The sequence below is a fragment of the Amblyraja radiata genome, chromosome 32, assembly GCF_010909765.2.
Source record: "Amblyraja radiata isolate CabotCenter1 chromosome 32, sAmbRad1.1.pri, whole genome shotgun sequence".
Classification (NCBI taxonomy): domain Eukaryota; kingdom Metazoa; phylum Chordata; class Chondrichthyes; order Rajiformes; family Rajidae; genus Amblyraja; species Amblyraja radiata.
This window is the reverse complement of record NC_045987.1, coordinates 23,525,137-23,543,817: the sequence shown is the minus strand read 5'-3', so window position 1 is coordinate 23,543,817 and position 18,681 is coordinate 23,525,137. Positions and strand designations below refer to the sequence as shown.

Here is an 18,681-nt window from a genome sequence, read left to right as displayed (position 1 = left end):
AAATTAAAGCAAAGCGCTTAAGATTTCTGCTTGCATTAGTCAGAAACAGAAGACAAACGATTCATTAAAAGTTAAATTTAAAAAAAAAGTTAACTTGCAGAGTAGGCAAGTACGGAACGATGAAGCTGCAATGAACAGTTACCACACATCCACACAAAATTCAAATCTGACCACATTTTATAGTATCAGGATGCCACAAATTAAACTCCCTTTATTTTACTAAGATTACACTGAGAAGTTGCTAAACAAAGTGAGGTCGCCTACCCAATGAAGGTATACTGTGGAGGAGCCTGCTTGGATTTGCCATAGATTCTCACATCACTAATGGCAGCTTCAGTTGAGTCGCGAGGAATAAACTTGATGCACAATCTTCTCTTCCTGAAAGCCGACTCTTCTATATAAAAAAACATTCAATGCTACAAATAAGTGCATGGCAACGCAATTCGTTTAACACCGGATAAAAATTGAAGAGAGAGTTGCTTTGACCTTACCCTGACATATGCAGACAATTGTGCACTTATAATACACAAAGATAAGCATTCGAGTAGTAATTTTTTTCAATGTTATACAAATTATGAAATAGGGCAATTTACCACAAGTGCCAACTCCTTTTCTCCACCTGGAATTGCTTGGACAAGCTACATTGAGTGTTCTATTGTCACATGTCCCAAACGGAACAATGACATTTTTACTCGCTCCAGTACAACAGAATATGTAAACAATATGCTCTGCAAATAATATAATGGGAAAAAAGTTCAGTATATAAGTGTGTGTGTGTGTGTGTGTGTGTGTGTGTGTGTGTGTGTGTGTGTGTGTGTGTGTGTGTGTGTGTGTGTGTGTGTGTGTGTGTGTGTGTGATTGTGTATGTGTGTGTGTGATTGTGTGTGTGTGTGTGTGCGCATCTGTGTGTGTGCATCTCTGTGTGTGTGCATGTGTGTGTGTGTATGTGCGCGTGTGTGTGTGTGCGTGTGTGTGTGTGTGTGTGTGCGCATCTGTGTGTGCGCATCTCTGTGTGTGTGTGTGTGTGTGTGTGTGTGTGTGTGTGTGTGTGTGTGTGTATATATAGAATGTAAACATATATACATACCGCGTGGTTCCGCGATGGCAGCCTCGCCAACAGTCAGTCTGTCCTTTCATCTTTCTTTTGTTATATTTAGTGTGTTTTAAAGGTTTGTGTTTGGTTTGTTTCTGGTTTGTTTCATGTGGGGGTTTCATGCCGGAGATGCGATTATTTTCCGGGTCGTATCTCCGGTCGCTCTGCGGCCTAACATCGTGGAGCAGGAGGCCTTACTCGGGACTGACTTTGAGCCCCACCGCAGGAGCTTGATCGCCTCGATGGGGAGGGCCTAAACGCCGCCAGCTACAGGAGTAAGATCGTCCCGTCAATGGAAGGCTCAAGGCCCCCGACCGCGGGAGAACAAAGAAGGGAAGAGATTGAACTTTTTTTCGCCTTCCATCACAGTGAGGGATGTGGAGGAGTCACTGTGGTGGATGTTTATGTTAAAATGTATTTTGTGTGTTCTGTTGCTTTTGATTAGTATGACTGTATAGCAAATCAAATTCCTCGTATGTCGCAAAACATACTTGGCTAATAAAGTAAGTATGAGTATATAGAATATACACATATACATACATATATGTGTGTGAATTATATATATGAATTATATATGTGAAATTCATATATACACTGAACTTTTTAAAGATATTTTAAATATACAGATTTATATTATACATATATAATACACAATTAATATAATATAATATGCTATTATATATTTATAAATATACACAAAATATAAATATAAATACCCAATGTACATAAATATATATGGCTATGAATCAGTAGGTGGGTTATTTTTTCCACCAGTAGTTAGATTCCAAATAGAGTGTTTTTTTTGTTCAGAATTCAATTTGCACCATAACCTGATTCGAGCGCCACTCAGTCCCAAAAATGTCAGAGCCGACCAGTTCCATTCCAGTTGCGAGAGGACATAATTTACAACTTCAGTTGTGCTTTAACAACCAGGAAATAAGAGATAAAGTTTTCCTAATTCAAAACGTTACAGCTACATGCCACTATCTGAGAGAATCCAATACCGTTTAACCGTGTCTGCAGCAGGCAAAGGCCATAACTTACGAGTGTCCACTGTTTCTTGAATGGGGATAAAGCCCACCGGTAAAGTATCCTTTAAATCGATCAGCTTCATATCCACTAGCACGTTCCCTAAATGGCTCTTTAAAAGCCACATGAGGAAGAAAAAAAAATAAAGGTGTCACACATGCTACAATGTTCTGGACAGCCTATGTTATGATATTCCATTATTTCTCCGGCTCAGAAACAAATAAACCTCTGTGCAACGAGAAAATACAGGAAATCAATTGGATGCTCCATAAAAGTTTCTCTTCAGAAAATACCAGTGAGAAAAGAGAGGTTTCCGTCATGAACAAATGTCCAACAATAAGCCTGTCGACTGGGTTGGGAGCAGCGAGGGGAGAACATGAACATTTACACACTGTACATCGTCCCCTTTAATATTTTCAAACGGATCCGTAAAACTGCATCATCAACACCTTCGACTTTATTTATCACAAATAGTCATCAAGCAAACTATGCTGGAATAATTCTGTGACTACGCCAGATCCTAAAATCCTACCAGGTTCTATCTAAAAATGGGTAGATAACTAGGTTGTAGAGATAGGTTTGGAAATATATTATTCTAAGTTTAGTTTAATTTAGATATACAGTGCGGAAACAGGCCCTTCGGCCCAGAGTCCGCGCCGACCAGCAATCCCCGCACACTAGCAACATCCTACACACTAGGGACAATTTACAATTTTACCAATTGGTCAACAGACCTGTACGTCTTTGGAGTGCAGGAGGAAACCGGAGCACCCGGAGAAAACAGGTCACGGGGAGAACGTACAAACTCCGTGCAGACAGCACCCATAGTCAGGATCGAACTCGTGTCGCTGGAGCTGTAAGGCAGCAACTCTGCCGCTGTGCCACCGTGCCATAATGCAAGTTGATTAATGAAGTGTGCTCTGGAGAGTTCCCAAAATATGTTCTACCACTGACAGTGGGGCAAGGAAAGGGAACAAATAAAGAAAGTCTGGAACCACATACACAACGTCAGAAGATACGGAAGAATGAGTCAGCAGGATGGAAAATGGATGGAAAAGGGCCCATGAAGCATTAAAGACAAACAATCTGAGGTGATCACGGTTTGTGGTAGCCACGCAGACTTGGACTTCACAGGCTTAGGATCATTTTCACCCACTACTGAGAGGGGAGTCAGTATATTGAATGATGGCACTAAGGTTCAGAGAGATATGGACCATGCATAGGCAAATGGGACTAGCACAGGTAATGGCCGAAGATAGTCACAAAAAGCAGGGGGTAACTCAGTGGGTCAGGCAGCATCTCTTGAGAAATGGAATGGGTGAGAAGGGGGATCTAGCGAGCGAGCGGGGGGGGGGGGGGGGGGGGGAGAGGTTGCTGCCACGTATGGCGGCAGGCAATTGAAAGGACTGTCGGGTACTTTTGTAACTTTGTCGTCACCAGAACGTGGTGACGCATGTGTGTTGCCTAGGTTGTATGCAAAACAAAGCATTTCACTCAACCTCGGTACATGTGACTAAAGTGTCATTCATCCATTCAAATTCCAACTCATGACTTGAGCAATGCATTGCAATCAATTGGAAATGGACTGGTTGAATGAAAGGCAGCTCCAAGCTGGCTGCCATTACGTTTAATCACATCTTTATCAGCTTTCCCATCGTCCAATGCGTTTCGTGCGCCGCACACAAGTCATTGAAAACACGGAGGGCGACGTCTTTGCCCTCTCAGCCCTTGCCAGGCTCCAGCAGCTTTACCCGCACCCTCCTTGCTTTCTAAACCCACCAAGGCCATGTGTCAAGCTATGCCAGTACTCCTGAAGCTGCATTTGCCCCTGGCTGCTGGTTTAGTTCTAGTTGGCTGCCGCAGTTGCACTGCCTGGCAGGAACATTCCTAAAATCTCTCCTTGCCATACAACCTCCATCTCAGAGGTTCATCTGTGCACCATCTAGAACACAGAGGACATAGGTTTGAGGTGAGGGGGAAAGATTTAATAGGAAAATGAGGGGTAACTTGTTTTACACATAGGGTGGTGTCTGTATGGAACGAGCTGCTGGAGGAGGTAGTTGAGGCAATGTTTAAGAAACATTTGGATAGGTGCATGGATAGGATAGATTTAGGGAGATATGGGCCAAACGCAGGCAGGTGGGACTAGGATAGATGGGACATGTTGGTCAGTGTGGGCAAGTTAGGCCGAAGAGCCTGGTTCCATGCTGTATCATACTATGACTCTGAAGCAGAGTCCCAACCTGAAAAGTAATCTGTCCATGTTCTCCAGGGATGCTGCCTGACCTGCTGATTTAATCTTGCACTTTGTATCATCCTTGGTAAACCAGCATCTGCAGTTCCTTGTGTCTACACCTCGACTTATTTTGATTGAATTAAAGATACAAGAAGGAAACAGGCCCTTCGGCCAACACAGTCTATGCCAACCATCGACCACCTGTTCACACTAGTTCTAGGTTATCCCACTTTTGCATCCGCTCCCTACAACACTTGGGGCAATTTACAGAAGGCCAAATAACCTGCAAACTCACACATCTTTGGGATATGGGAGGACACCCACGCGGTCGCTAGGAGAATGTGAAGACAGCACTCAAGGTCAGGGTCAAACTGGGGTCTCCAGAGCTGTGAGGCACTCCTATTAAATGCCAGTTTCTTCAAACCCACCCCCTCGCTACACCTAACCATGCTCCAAATGCTCTTCCCCACTTAGAACTATTTTCTTATAACCAGAGATTGTTATCAAAATGAAAGTAGTATCACGACACAAATGATAAAGGGTGATTTGATTTTATATTATTCTTCCACTGAGTCAAGCTACAAATCATGACATTTTCAGCCACTTGAGTATTTGCTTCTTCAAGTTATTTCATCTTTACTATAAAACTTGCAGGACCAAAGCAATCTTCCACTTGGTGACTAAATAATCATAATCAATAACTTGAAACAACATAACGGCATAAGTGCACCTAATGGTGTAAGAATGGTGTGATGATCATGAGCATTTGTTGATTGAACGATTGCAAGACCTTCTAAATGATGGCTTTTGAGGAAAACAGCCAAAGTTATCAAAGGGTCAAAGGGAGGTCATGCAAGTAACAACGATGACACGGTAAATGGAGGCATTCAAGCATCTAGTTTCAAATTCTTGCTTTTCATCAGGTTGTGCGAGGTGTCATGGACACTGATTTGTGACCTGTTGTGCAGGAAATGAGTTGAAAACTCAATGAAATCAAAACAAAACTCACTGCCAGTCAAGCAGGTGGGGAGTATGCTTCATATTAGATAAAGGGATGTTCTTACTTGAAAATTCAAAATCCACTCTTAACATTAAATTATTAAATATCTTAACTATAGCTAAAGCGTTCAGCTATGAACAGTTACAACAAAGCTAAAGGGAAGATCGTTCATGAAGAGTTTGCATATATTTGGCATGTTAAAATAAACAAAATTATTTTTTTGTAATTGGGGATTAACCAAAATTTAGACCAAGTAATGGGATTTAAGGAGGGTGTTAACGGAAGAGAGGGAGCTGCAAAGGCAGAGTGGATTTAGAGAACCAGAGAGGGGGGGGGGTCGAGATTACTAAAAGAGGTGGCTGCTCCAGTTTCCTCACACACTCCAAAAGTGTGCAGGTTTGTAGGTTAATTGGCTTCTGAAAAATGTAAATTGGCCCTCGTATGTAGGATAGTGCTGATGTACGGGGTGATGGCAGGTCGGTGCAGACTCGGTGGGCCGAAGGGCCCGTTTCCATGCTGTTTCTCTAAAGTCTATTTAGTAATTGTAATCGAGACAACACTGGTCAGAACCCGTTTAAAATCTAGTGGGATACCTGGATTCCAAGCACCCAAGTCTTTACTTCATGTACTTACTGAAACCTCAACAGAAAATAGATGGAAATCTAGAACAAGAACTTCATTCTCTAAATGCAAATAAAAGCAGAACTTACAAGACAACATCTCAATGAATCTAAATCTATTCACAATTTAGGTATTTAAATCTTCCTTTAAGTTGGATAAAACTAAAGGGAAAAGTCATTATGGAGTGCAGTGCCTTGAAGTTCACTGGCAGGACATGTTGGAACTGTTCTGGTATGCTGTCAATATTTACTAAGTCAAGTGGGAAGGTGAACTACAAGGAGAACACACACAATCCGAAAAGCGATGTAGTCAGGTTATACTAGTGGGAGGAAAAGGCGAATGCTGGAGTACAATGTGAAATAGAAAGTTGGAAGATTAGAAAAGCAGATGTCATTTTAAAAACTGGTAAATGGTGGATGTATGGAAAGATCCTGGGTGTGTACTGGTTGATGAAGGTTTAAGGGTCTGTCCCACTTACGTGACCCGTCACAGTCGCAGCAGGTTGCCGAAAATTTTCAACATGTTGAAAATCCAGCATGTCGCGGGGGTGACGCCTGTATGGTCGTGAGTTGTCACCCAAAGAGTGTTACCTTTTTCTGGTCGCCGCTGGATATTCAACATTTTGAACATTTTCGGCGATCTGCTGCGACTGTGACGGGTGCCGGCAAGTGGCTTATTATCGTCAGATAAGAGGAGAAAAAGTTCCAGTGAAGCCTGCCATCATGAACCAATTCAGCTGAAGGGTCTATTTCTGTATGGTACCGTATATATCATGCAATACAATGAAACTTTCTGTTTGAATATCACCTCTATTCTCAATAGCTTTCATCCACAATATGGTATTGCAGCATTTATAGGTTGAAATTAGTTATCAAGATATCATACTGCAATGGTTCCAACATGTTCTACCTTCATATTGTACAATACAGATGTATTCCTACATTACTCCACGCTACACAATTCCTATACCAGGCACAATTAGGGGATGTTCCAAACAGGATCTGGACACTCCCCCAAACCAAAGAGAAGCTATCCAAGAGAAAGATTTAAAAGAACAAGATCAATGAAGTGACAATAGAGCTGCTCTGCTTCAGATAGGGTGGTAAATGAGTCAGAGTTACACAGCATGGAAACAGGTCCTTCGGCCCAACTTGGCCATGCCAATATGCCCCATCTGCACTAATCGCCCATGCCTGAATTTGGCCCATATCCCTCTAAATCCTTCCTATCCATGTACTTGTTCAAATGTTTCTTGAATGTTGTTATGGTATCTGCCTCAACTACCCCCTGTGGCAACTCATTCCATATACCTACCACCTACCTAGTGAAAAGATTGCCCCTTAGGTTTCTATTAAATCTTTCCGTCTCACCGTAAATCTATGTCCTCTGGTTCTAAATTCCACTACCTTGTGTAAAAGACTCAGCATCTACACTATCTATACCCCTCACGATCAGTACATTCACACGTTCTATTTCCCTTATGATCTTATACACCTCTATAAGATCACTCTTCAGCCTCCTGCGCTCCAAGGCATAAAGTCCTAGCCTGCCCATTAACCTCTCCCTGTAGCTCATGCCCCCCAAGTCCTGGCAACATCCACGTAAATCTTCTCTGCACTCTTTCTAGCTTAACAACATCTTTCCTACAGCCAGGTGACCAAAACTGAACACAATACCCCAAATGTGGCCTCACCAACATTGTTTAAAATGGTTCAAAAAGCAGAATCTTTTCACCTTAGATTTACTTTGCTTTAAAACATTATTTTGCATTTCTGTCATATTACGAACACATTCATAATTGGACGTGTACCCTTTGCCAATTATTTCCTTTAATCACGTCCCAAAAGAAACAACATTGGCTATTTAGACTACATCCGCTACTTGTGGTCACAAAAGGTCAGGTTTCTCAGATCCGCCTCCATACTACAGGAAAAGCATCTTCTTATTTATCTGCAAAGATCAGGAAAACGGTGTACAAAATACACACCGGGATATATCACTTCACTGCATTTATGGGCAGCACGGTGGCGCAGCGGTAGAGTTGCTGCCCTACAGCGCTTGCAGCGCCAGAGACCTGGGTTCGATCCTGACCACAGATGCTGTCTGCACGGAGTTTGTACCTTCTTCCCGTGACCTGCGTGGGTTTTCTCCGAGATCTTCAGTTTCCTCCCACATTCCAAAGATGTAGGTTTGTAGGGCAATCGGCTTGGTTAAATTGTAAAATTGTCCTTGGTGTGTGTAGGACAGTGTTAATAGACAATAGACAATAGGTGCAGGACTAGGCCATTCGGTCCTTCAATGTGATCATGGCTGATCATCCCCAATCAGTACCCCGTTTCTGCCTTCTCCCCATATCACCTGATGGCTATTTTTAAGAGCCCTATCTAGCTCTCTCTTGAAAGTATCCAGAGAACCTGCCTCCACTGCCCTCTGAGGCAGAGAATTCCACAGACATACCACTCTCTGTGAGAAAAAGTATTTCCTCGTCTCCATTCTAAATGGCTTACTCCTTATTCTTAAGTGTCAATACATGGGAATCGCTAGTCAGTGCGGACTCGGTGGGCCGAAGTGCCTGTATCTCTAAACTAAACTAGACTATGCTTAGCTTGCGGTCCTGTAGTGAATGCAACTGCAAGGCGTTGTGAAACAAATCAAATTTTCAAAAATCTCTGTGCCTCAACATTTCACTAATCATACAAAAAAAGTACTAGTCCAATTTCATCCATTAAAATTTGAAACTATTCCTAACGAATCGATTGTATTAGACAAAAACTGTGATTTTTCCCTTTATTCCAAGAAAAATCCTTCATCAACATATTAGAAAGCACACCACTGTATTATTAAAAAAAACAATTCCATTATTGAAGCTGCCGTTGTTGCAGTCAGTGCGTTTAAAGTGGTTACTGAAACACACTTCAATGTTTCTAAAAGGCTCCATTTCTCAGGCCGTAACTGATAACTATAAAAACACAAGCACAAGGTCAATGATTTGAACTCACGTTCTCCTTGGAAAATGATCTCGTAAAGCAGAGAAATCGGGTGACCTTGGATTTAAATAAGGCGTCCTTCCATAGGTCAGCATCCAAGCCATCTGCCGTTTGCGAAATCTATGAAAACAAGACAGCGTGTGAAAAGGCGAGGTGGTATAAAGCTAATTCATGTACAGTGAGGCTTGCTACTTTCTCTAATTAACACCAACTGTACCATCACAGCATCTCATTTGATCGATTCACCAGGTCCTGTGTAAAAATATTTACAAAAATGAAATACAGCCTCCGAGGATACTTATACAGTTGCTTATGAAAGACATTGCAAACGGTTTTGATGAAAAATCTTCGATGTTTTTAAAACATTTGCGGATGTGCGGGATGAATGGTGCGGGGCAAATTGGAAATATAATCGCTTCCTTACGATTCGAGCCATGGCAGAGAATTTTCATAGTGCGCAATATTGAAAACTTATGAGGCAAAGTTACAGAAGATAACGAGATGTGCTAAAATTGGATCTAGCATGTTGCTGCAGCCCGACACCAATTACACAATTGACAGCAATACTTTCAATTTACACTCAGCTTATTCATTTTGAGGTGGAAAAACTGTGAAATGAGATCAAATCCAAAATGTTAATGGCATTTCAATTAACACTGTCCTCTGTTAAAATGAAGGTGTGACATGCATTCTGTCTGTATCGGCAAAATTGTGACTTCATTCAGTTTAAAACTGAGAGTTAGTTAACTCAGCAAATACACACGGCAGACTTTTAGTTTCCAACTGTAAACTTAAAATTAATGAAGGGCTAATTCACTCAACTAAACATGAAACTGTCACCAGTCTCTTACCAGCAGTTAAAAATCACCGATTTTAATTGTTAAACAAATCACAACAGGTAGATATTTGACACTTACAGTACAAAAAGCTAACATTCCTTTTACAAGTAATATTCCTCAACATTGTGATTCTGACAACAAGGTGTAGTAAGCATTGGATTTTTTTGTTTCGAGGTACAACGCAGAAACAGGCCCTTTGGCCCATCGAGTCCACGCCGACCAATGATCCCCATTACACTACGCACTAGGGTCAACCTACAATTTTTACCGAAGCCAATTAACCTGCAAACTGTACGTCTTGGGAGTACGGGAGGAAACCGGAGCACTCAGGGAAAACCCAGGTGGTCACTGGGAGAACGTACAAACTACGTACAGACAGCACCTGTAGTCAGGATCGAGCCCGGGTCTGTGGCGCTGCAAGGCATCAACTCTACCACTGCGCCACCATGCTGCCCTTAGAAAGAAAAAATGTTGCCTACCTACTGCTCAATCCCATTCTTAAAACAGCTCACTCTCACACATCCTCTATCAGCCAAGACTACTGAGGTCTTCTTATATAGCTCCGGATATGCTTTAGGGTGAAACAATGAAAATCAATGATTGGGAACAAAGATACAATGAACTGCAGATGTCGATTTTTTTTTAAAAGACAAGGTCCTGGAGTAACTCAGTGGGTCGGGCAGCATCTCTGAAGAGCATGGATAGGCAACACTTCGGATCAGGGCTCTTTTTCAGAATGATTGCAGTAAGGGGGGAAGAAAGCTGACAGAGAGGTGTTGGGGGGGAATCTGATGTGTTAGGTGGATATAAGAGATGGGGGGGGGGTCAAAGTCTGACAAGTGATGGGTGGATACAGGAGAGGGGAAGGGTAGCTTGGCAGATGGGTGGACAAAGGCCAGAGATGGGGGAAAAAAGACAAAAAGGTTGAGAGATATGGAGGGAAGATGCACAAAATATGAAGCCAGAGGAAGGGATATAGATAGAAGGGGATGGGGGAAGGGGAAAGGGTTGCTGTTGCTTAGTTTTCTACAAGTGGAGAATTCAAACGTCAAATGGAACTTGCTCCCTGCTGGTGTACTGCGAAGTAAAGGAAACATCCACTGCAAACCGCTCGTAAAACCAAGTAACCATAATGACAGCAGGAACTGCGGCAGCAGTTATAAACAGCCATCTAAAATATTTGATTTATCATTATTTTCTCCATTTAGAAAGTTGTTCACCATGATTATGAGCCTTAAAGGAAAACACATATTGATTTGCAATAGAGATGTTAATACTTAAATTCCAGCCTTGAAACACTGAAGATGTTTGTAGGTGAAGAACAATTTAACGACAGCTGGTATATGTACCAACTTTAAATAATTAAATTCCTCTCAAGATTAGTAACTGATCAGGAACCCCCCATCCAAGTGTTATCTGGCTTGAAATACATTTCTAGCGCAGCCTGAGTTTAAAAGAACAACCTATTCCACAGTTCCTTCGCTTTCCCAGTAGAAATAGACTTTCTATACTGCAAATTGCAAAGTAAATCTGCAGTAAAAAAAAAAAATCCAATAATTTGAAAATTGCCAACATAAACAGTACATCAAAATGGGAATTTAAAAATTGAATTCAGATATACTGAACAGAATGTCCTTTTGATTAAAAAAAACCCTTCATTGTGGCTTATTCTAATTACAGTGGTAAAAGAAAGTCTTAAGCCTCACATGCCACAGGCCAATGTAAAGAGATTCCCAACGGACCATTTTCTCTTAGGATTATGCTGCAAGAAATTCTGGATGGAATGGAAAAGAAACCCCACCACAGCTGTGTGGGCCCAATCTCTGCTTGCACCATTGATGCATTTCAGATCGTTGTCACCCCTATCGAAGATTTTACTTCCTCTTCGTCTCCAAATGCAGATTACTATTCATCAATGGGTTGGCAGGGTTTTTCCATGTTCTCACCCGCACTTCAACCTTGACGTGGAACGCCAACGACAATACACGTCGCATCCTTCCATCCTTTTGATTTCAGAGATACAGCGCGGAAACAAGCCCTTTCGCCCCCCCCACCCCTCCCCGCCCGAGTTCTCGCCAACCAGCGATCACCTTGTTACAGAGGGTCAATTAACCTACCAACCCGCACGTCTGTAGGATGTGGGAGGAGACCGGAGCACCCTGGAGGAAACCCACGCGGTCACAGGGAGAACATGCAAACTCCACACACACACACACAGACAGCACCCGAGGTCAGGATGGAACCCAGATTTCTGGCTCTGTGAGGCAGCAACTCTACCCAACAGAAGGCAGTGGAGGCCAATTCACTGGATGTTTTCAAGAGAGAGTCAGATTTAGCTCTTGGGGCTAACAAAATCAAGGGATATCAGGGGGAAAAAGCAGGAACAGGGTACTGATTTTAGATGATCAGCCATGATCATATTGAATGGCAGTGCTGGCTCGAAGGGCCGAATGGCCTACTCCTGCACCTAATTTCTATGTTTCTATGTACACTAACACTATCCTACACACGAGGGACAATTTAACCGAAAAGCCAATTAACCTACAAACCTGAGTGTTGGCGGAAACCGGAGCACACGGAAAAGACCAATGCCCCAAATTCTCAACTTGCCAGTCTGGCAGTACAGAGACAGTCACAAGTCCATCATCGTCTTTCCAAGAGTTACAATTCCTGCCATCAAAGACCAGGAAGACGGAAGCAAGCGCAAATTCTGATTATTCTCATGCTGATCCCACATTACCTCATTATTATTATTATTATTATTATTATTATTAAATCATCGAAAACATTAGCAATGCAACGGCGCTGGTTTCTCACAGGCAAACCTAGCTTCCACAAACCAACCCTAACTTGTAAAAATAGCCTCCACCCTAATATCTTCTAACTTCCATCTCCAATAACACTGCCTGCCTTTACCAAGAGCTAATTCTGGTCATTGCTGGAACTATAATCGACACCTCAGATCCACACTGATTTTTCCCTTTTCTTTCCTCACAGTTCTCACAAAACCATGTCTTAGATCATGACTTCCTTTCTAATTTCCCCCTTCCCAACATAATCTTTACAGAACTCTTTCGATGGCTGCATTTGAAGTGCCTTGGGACAGTTGTTGCAACAAAGTACTGCTTGATAAATGTATACCATTATCAGCTTTTTAACAATAATAATATTCCACGTCGCCGATTGTCTCTGACAAGTAGGCAGAAATTGCTAATTACTGTGCTTTATTTGGTATGCAAAGATCAGCCAAGGCTTTTAGAGTCCAGAGCTGAGCTGGGCACACACACACAATTATAGCCCAGAGACCAACCATAAAACTCAGCTTCTGCAATAAACATTCCAAGGCAATTCGGAGATAGGTGCGAGTAAATTGTGAAGACTGTGCTGGGAGGGGAGAAATAGGAAAGGGCGACTGAGAAGTGGGAAAGATGGGCAAAAACGGCCATTTTCTAGATCCAAATTGTACCCGATACATTATCAGATCCACACTTGGAGACAGAACGTCACGTCTTTCAACACAAATACAAAGAGTGTGTTGCAAATTCTTCAATGGTGTTTTTTATTGTCACGTGTGCAAAGTGCAAAAGCACAGTGGAATTATTTTCTTACAAACAGTCCAGTAGAGTATTGCCATACTCAAGCACATCCCCGATTAGCAAGGGTAGAAAAGTCGTCTACTGATTCTGCATACAAGAGGCCCATGGTTTGCCACCATTTTCAAAGTCCAGTCTGCACTCTCATGTTCAGGGCCTGTCCCTCTTTCCCGACCTAATTCACGACCTCTGCCGAGTTTGCCCTTTGACTCATACTCGCAGCATGGTCGTCACGAGGTCGTAGGTAGGCCGTAGGAAGGTCGTGATGCTAGTCGTAGGTACTCGTGGCATCAAGTAGGTCGGGGAGTTTTTCTAGCCTGATGAAAAATGTCCACGAGTAAAAACGGTAGTGAATTAGGTCACGAAAGTGGGACAGGCCCTTTATGTGCGGTGCCCAGACCAGGCGAGCCCCAGGCTGCTGTGGGCCTCCAGCCGTCGCCTTCCTTGGACGTCTGGATCGACCAGCAAACCAACGTCCCTCTCCTCGCCCGTCCACCTTTGTTCCCCTGGGGGCGCCTCCTGCAGCCGACCTTGAAGGTGGACCCCGGTTCCCTCTCCTCCCCTTGTCCATCTTTACACCGATTCATTCAGCCTAAAATGCACAGCAGTACTAAGGCTCGCTCCAAATTGCAACACATGCACGGAAATGTAATACATCCCCACTAAGAGGATTTAGTTAGAGCAGTTGCTTCAGGAGAAAGACAACCAGCTTAGATGACAACTGCTCAGTATTAAACTACATTCATAGCTTGAAGTGATCCCCAGCACAGCCATTCATTTGAAACAAAGGAGAGTTCTATCCTGTAAAACAAGCAACAGAACAGCACGATATTAAATTGAGTTCATCCCCAAGGATGTTTTAGTTTTATTAAATCACCTTAGTACCCTTTAAAAAAAAAAAGTTTTAATTTACGGACTTGGGTTCCACCTGTCCCTTCAGCTATTTGTTCACCTATAACTGCTCTCGAGAAAACAGAGGCAAACTCACCTTCTTGAACCATGGTGCAATCAATGTGCTCCATATAGTCATACAGCACAAAAACAGGCCCTTCAACCATGCTGACCAAGATGCCCCATCTACACGTCCCACCTGCCTGCATCTGGCCCATATCCCTCGAAACCATTCCTATCCATGCACCTGCCCACATTTCCTGCCTCAACTACCTCCTCTGGCAGCTCATTCAATGTACCCACCATCCATTGTGTGAAAGAATTGCCCCTCAAGTTCCCATTAAATCTTTTCCTTCTCACCATAAACCTACGTTCCCCGTTTCTTTATTTCCCAACTCTGGGTAAAAGACTCTGTGCATTCACCTCATAATTTCGATTCACCTCATAAATGTACAGGCCTCTATAAGATCACCCCTTAGCCTCCTGCACTCCAAGGAATAAAGTCCAAGCTAACTTAACCTTTCCCTCTAGCTCAGGCTGAAGTCCTGGCAACATCCTCATAAATCGTCTCTGCAGGAAGATCCAGATTGTTAATCCACCAGCACCAGTTACTACAGTGCGGGGACAGTGAATAGTGAGGTCAGTGGGTGGGTGCTGATCAAACACTTTGCCCTGGATGATGTTAAGTGCGTGTTGCTGGAGCTGTAGTGATCCAAAATACTGGACAGTATTCCATCACAATCCTTCCGACGCGAGCCCTGTGATGATGAAAATGTTTTGAACAATCGGAGAGTTACTTGACATTTGCTCTTGTAAATTGAGTATACAAGTTGAGTGGTCATGTTGCAGTTGTAAAAGACATTGGTGAGGCCGCATTTAGAGTATTGTGCTCAGTTCTGGGCACCATGTTACAGGAAAGATGTTGTCAAGCTGGAAAGGGCACAGAGAAGATTCATGAGGATAATGCCAGGACTCGAGGGTCTGACCTCTAGGGAGAGGTTGAGCGGGCTAGGACTCCATTCCTTGGAGCGCAGGAGGATGAGGGGAAATCTTAGAGGTGCATAAAGTAATGAGAGGAATAGATCAGGTAGACGCACAGAGTCTCTCACCCAGAGTAGGGAATTGAGAACCAGAGGACATAGGTTGAATGTGAAGGGGGAAAAATTTAATAGGAATCTGAGAGGTAACTTTTTCACACAAATGGTGGTGAGTGTATTGAACAAGCAACCAGAGGAAGTAGTTAAGGCAGGGACTATCACAGCATTTTAGAAGCAATTAGACTGGTGCATGGATAGGACAGGTTTGGAGTGACAGGGACAAAACGCAGGCAGGTGGGACTAGTGTAGATGAGACATGTTGTTCGATGTGGGCAAGTTGGGCCGAATGTCCTGTTTCCACACTGTATCAATCAGACTGCTATGCGGCTGCTCCAGTCGAGTTTAAGGCAAATGGTGACTGTCTCCCCCAGCTCCCAGGCTATTGATGACGAGGACTAAACAATGTACTGCCATTGAATGCCAAGGTTAGATGAGTATACTTTCCCTTGCTGAAATGATCATTGTCTGGCATGAACGGTTACTGTCAACTCGCGCCTGACTGCCATCAAAGTCTTACCACGTGTAATCGGCATCCAGTAGAATTGAATATAATTAAATCACAAAGAAATATCTCCAATTTCTGATCTTGTGGATGTGTGCATGCCTTTGAGACAGCTGAAGACTGAGCCAAGGGCCCTGCCTTGAGAAATTCCTGCAACTCTAACGTGGACCCAAGATGATTGATCCTCAATAACCCGGAACATCTTTCTTCATGCTGGGCATGAATCCAGCCGGCAACAGGCCTTCTCCAATTCCCATTTAACCTCAATGTTACTGCAGCTCCTTGAAGACTCTATTAATTACTTTGCTGTAATTACCTCAGTTGTTCAAGCTGGGAGCTCCTGAACACGACACAACATTAACCTATGAGCTATGGATTGTCTTTGGTTGCACTAAGGACTTCGGGCATTTTTGCATTGTATTTGATTTTTTTTGTTCATAATATATAATTAATGTGTATTGTGTTTACAGACCTGTTTTGCTGCAAGTAAGAATTTCATTGTTCCGTGTTGGTACGTACGGCAATTAAATAGTTTTCACAAGAGGGAAGCACAGTGGCGCAGCAGATAGAGCTGCTGCCTTTGATTCTGGGTTTGATTCTGACCTTGGGTGAGTTTGCCCATTCTCCCTGCGACCGCTTGAATTTCCTCTGGGTGTTCCGGTTTCCTCCCACATACTAAAAAGGATCAAGTTTGTAGGTTAATTGGCCTTTGTAAATTGCCCTTAGTAGATAGGGTGGATGAGAAAGTGAGCACTAGTGTGAATGGGTGATGGATAGTCGGTATGGACTCAGTGGGCCGAAATGTCCATTTCCATGAGATATCTCTAAATTAAACTAAATAAATGTTGGACTGTGCCTTAACCTCAGGGGTAGTTCATTTCACCTCGCCGTTGCAATTCAGTAACTGCTATCCATTTTGGACCAAGACAACACAATTTTCCACAGCCAAGAGGACCATGTGAAATCAAAATCCACATCAGTGACCGTATTGATTGCAAGTAGGTGCCACTTGGTCACACTATTGACAATACCTTCTGTTACTCCGGTCTTAAGAGTTCAAACATTGAAAGAAACTCGCTAGATTGCAGTTGTCTGATACTCTTTGGACTGGGTGCACCTGGCCAAATATATATTTTTGTCACATACAGGCCAATGTTATAGCTCAACTAGATCACCACAGCTGGAGGCACAGCCAGCTCTAAAGCACAAACCATTGGTGTAAGCTCTGACTTATGAGGTATGCTCAGCAATTTGAGTCAGACTGCTAAAGATCAACTTCTCTGATGTGTGCGTACTTGGGAGAAGGCAGAAATAAATCACTCACTGAGCAATTCTGGTTGGAAACTGTGGCAAATGCTTCAAGATGTCTTTGGCACATTCATTAATAGGCTCCGACATCAGCAAGATCAGGATGTTCATGATTGGAGGTATGCACTGAAGGTTAACACTTCACTATCGAGTACATCTGATGCTGCTCTTCATAACCAAGGTCTTGGGGGCAGCAAGGAAGGGAGGGATGAGAGCTACTGGAGCCCCAGAGGTTACAAATAGTTGTGATATACAATTTAGCTGTTGATGATTGCCGACATCTCCTCAACCTCTCATCACCTGCTACAAACTATCTCTGGCAGCTCTGGCCTTCGGGACATAGACAATTTAGTCAGTAAAGATGACAATGATGGACAGTGAATTATTACTCTACCCAAAGTACATTTTGTTCTCTTGCTACTGCTAGCTCCTGCCACTGGTGCTTAACCCAGAGAAATGGAGCTGGGTAATAATCAACGCTTCCTTGCCTACACCTGGCTCCCCCGAGGCGATGGGATTATATATCCTTCTGCAGTTCTACAGACCCTAGTGAGACCACACCTGGAGTATTGTGTGCAGTTTTGGTCCCAATTTGAGGAAGGACATTCTTGCAGCGTAGGTTTACAAGGTTAATTCCCGGGATGGCGGGACTGTCATATGCTGAGAGAATGGTGCGGCTGGGCTTGTACACTCTGGAGTTTAGAAGGATGAGAGGCTATCTTATTGAAACATATAAGATTGTTAAGGGTTTGGACACGCTAGGGCCAGGAAACATGTTCCCAATGTTGGGGGAATCCAGGACCAGGGGCCACAGTTTAAGAGTAAGGGGTAAGCCATTTAGAACGGAGACGAGGAAACACTTTTTCTCACAGAGAGTGGTGAGTCTGTGGAATTCTCTGCCTCGATTCTGTTCAGGGACCCCGACAGTCCTTTCAGGTCAGGCAGAGGTTCACTTGCACCTCCTCTATTTACTGTATCCTTTGTTCAAGATGTGGACTCATACATCGGCGAGACCAAACGCAGACTGGGCGATGGTTTAGCGGAACACCTTCTCTCATCCCGCCTGAACCAACTTGATCTCCCGGTTGCTGGACACTTTAATTCTCCTTCCCATTCCTACAGTACGGTTCTGTCCTCGGTCTCCTCCATTGTCAGAGTGAGGCCAAACGCAAATTGGAGGAACAGCATCTCATATTTCGCTTGGGCAGCTTACAGCCCAGTGGAGCGAATATTGATTTCTCTCACCAGGTAGCCCCGGCATTCCCTCTCTCTCTATCCCTCCCCCACCCAAGTCTCACAAGCTTCTCATTTTCACCCTATAAACAGCTTCCAATGGCCTGTTTCCTTTATCATCGTTTCTTTTTTGCATATCTTTCATTCATTGTTCTTTAGTTACAAGTTACAAGTTACAAGTGAGTTTATTGTCATGTGTCCCTGTATAGGACAATGAAATTCTTGCTTTGCTTAAGCACACAGAAAATAGTA

General features: G+C 43.2%; 1 protein-coding gene across 5 annotated transcripts in view; it reads right to left on the bottom strand.

Moving 5' to 3' along the window:
- The window catches only part of mvb12b (multivesicular body subunit 12B), a 205,487-nt gene that overhangs the window by 147,371 nt on the left and 39,435 nt on the right, over positions 1–18,681 (bottom strand). For all 5 annotated transcript variants that reach the window (XM_033048929.1, XM_033048930.1, XM_033048931.1 and 2 more), the window contains exons 3-5: positions 8,979–9,086; positions 2,138–2,234; positions 265–394 (exon numbers count right to left, since the gene is read on the bottom strand). In XM_033048929.1, coding sequence (XP_032904820.1) covers positions 265–394; positions 2,138–2,234; positions 8,979–9,086 — 335 coding nt within the window. The remainder of the gene's footprint in view (positions 1–264; positions 395–2,137; positions 2,235–8,978; positions 9,087–18,681) is intronic.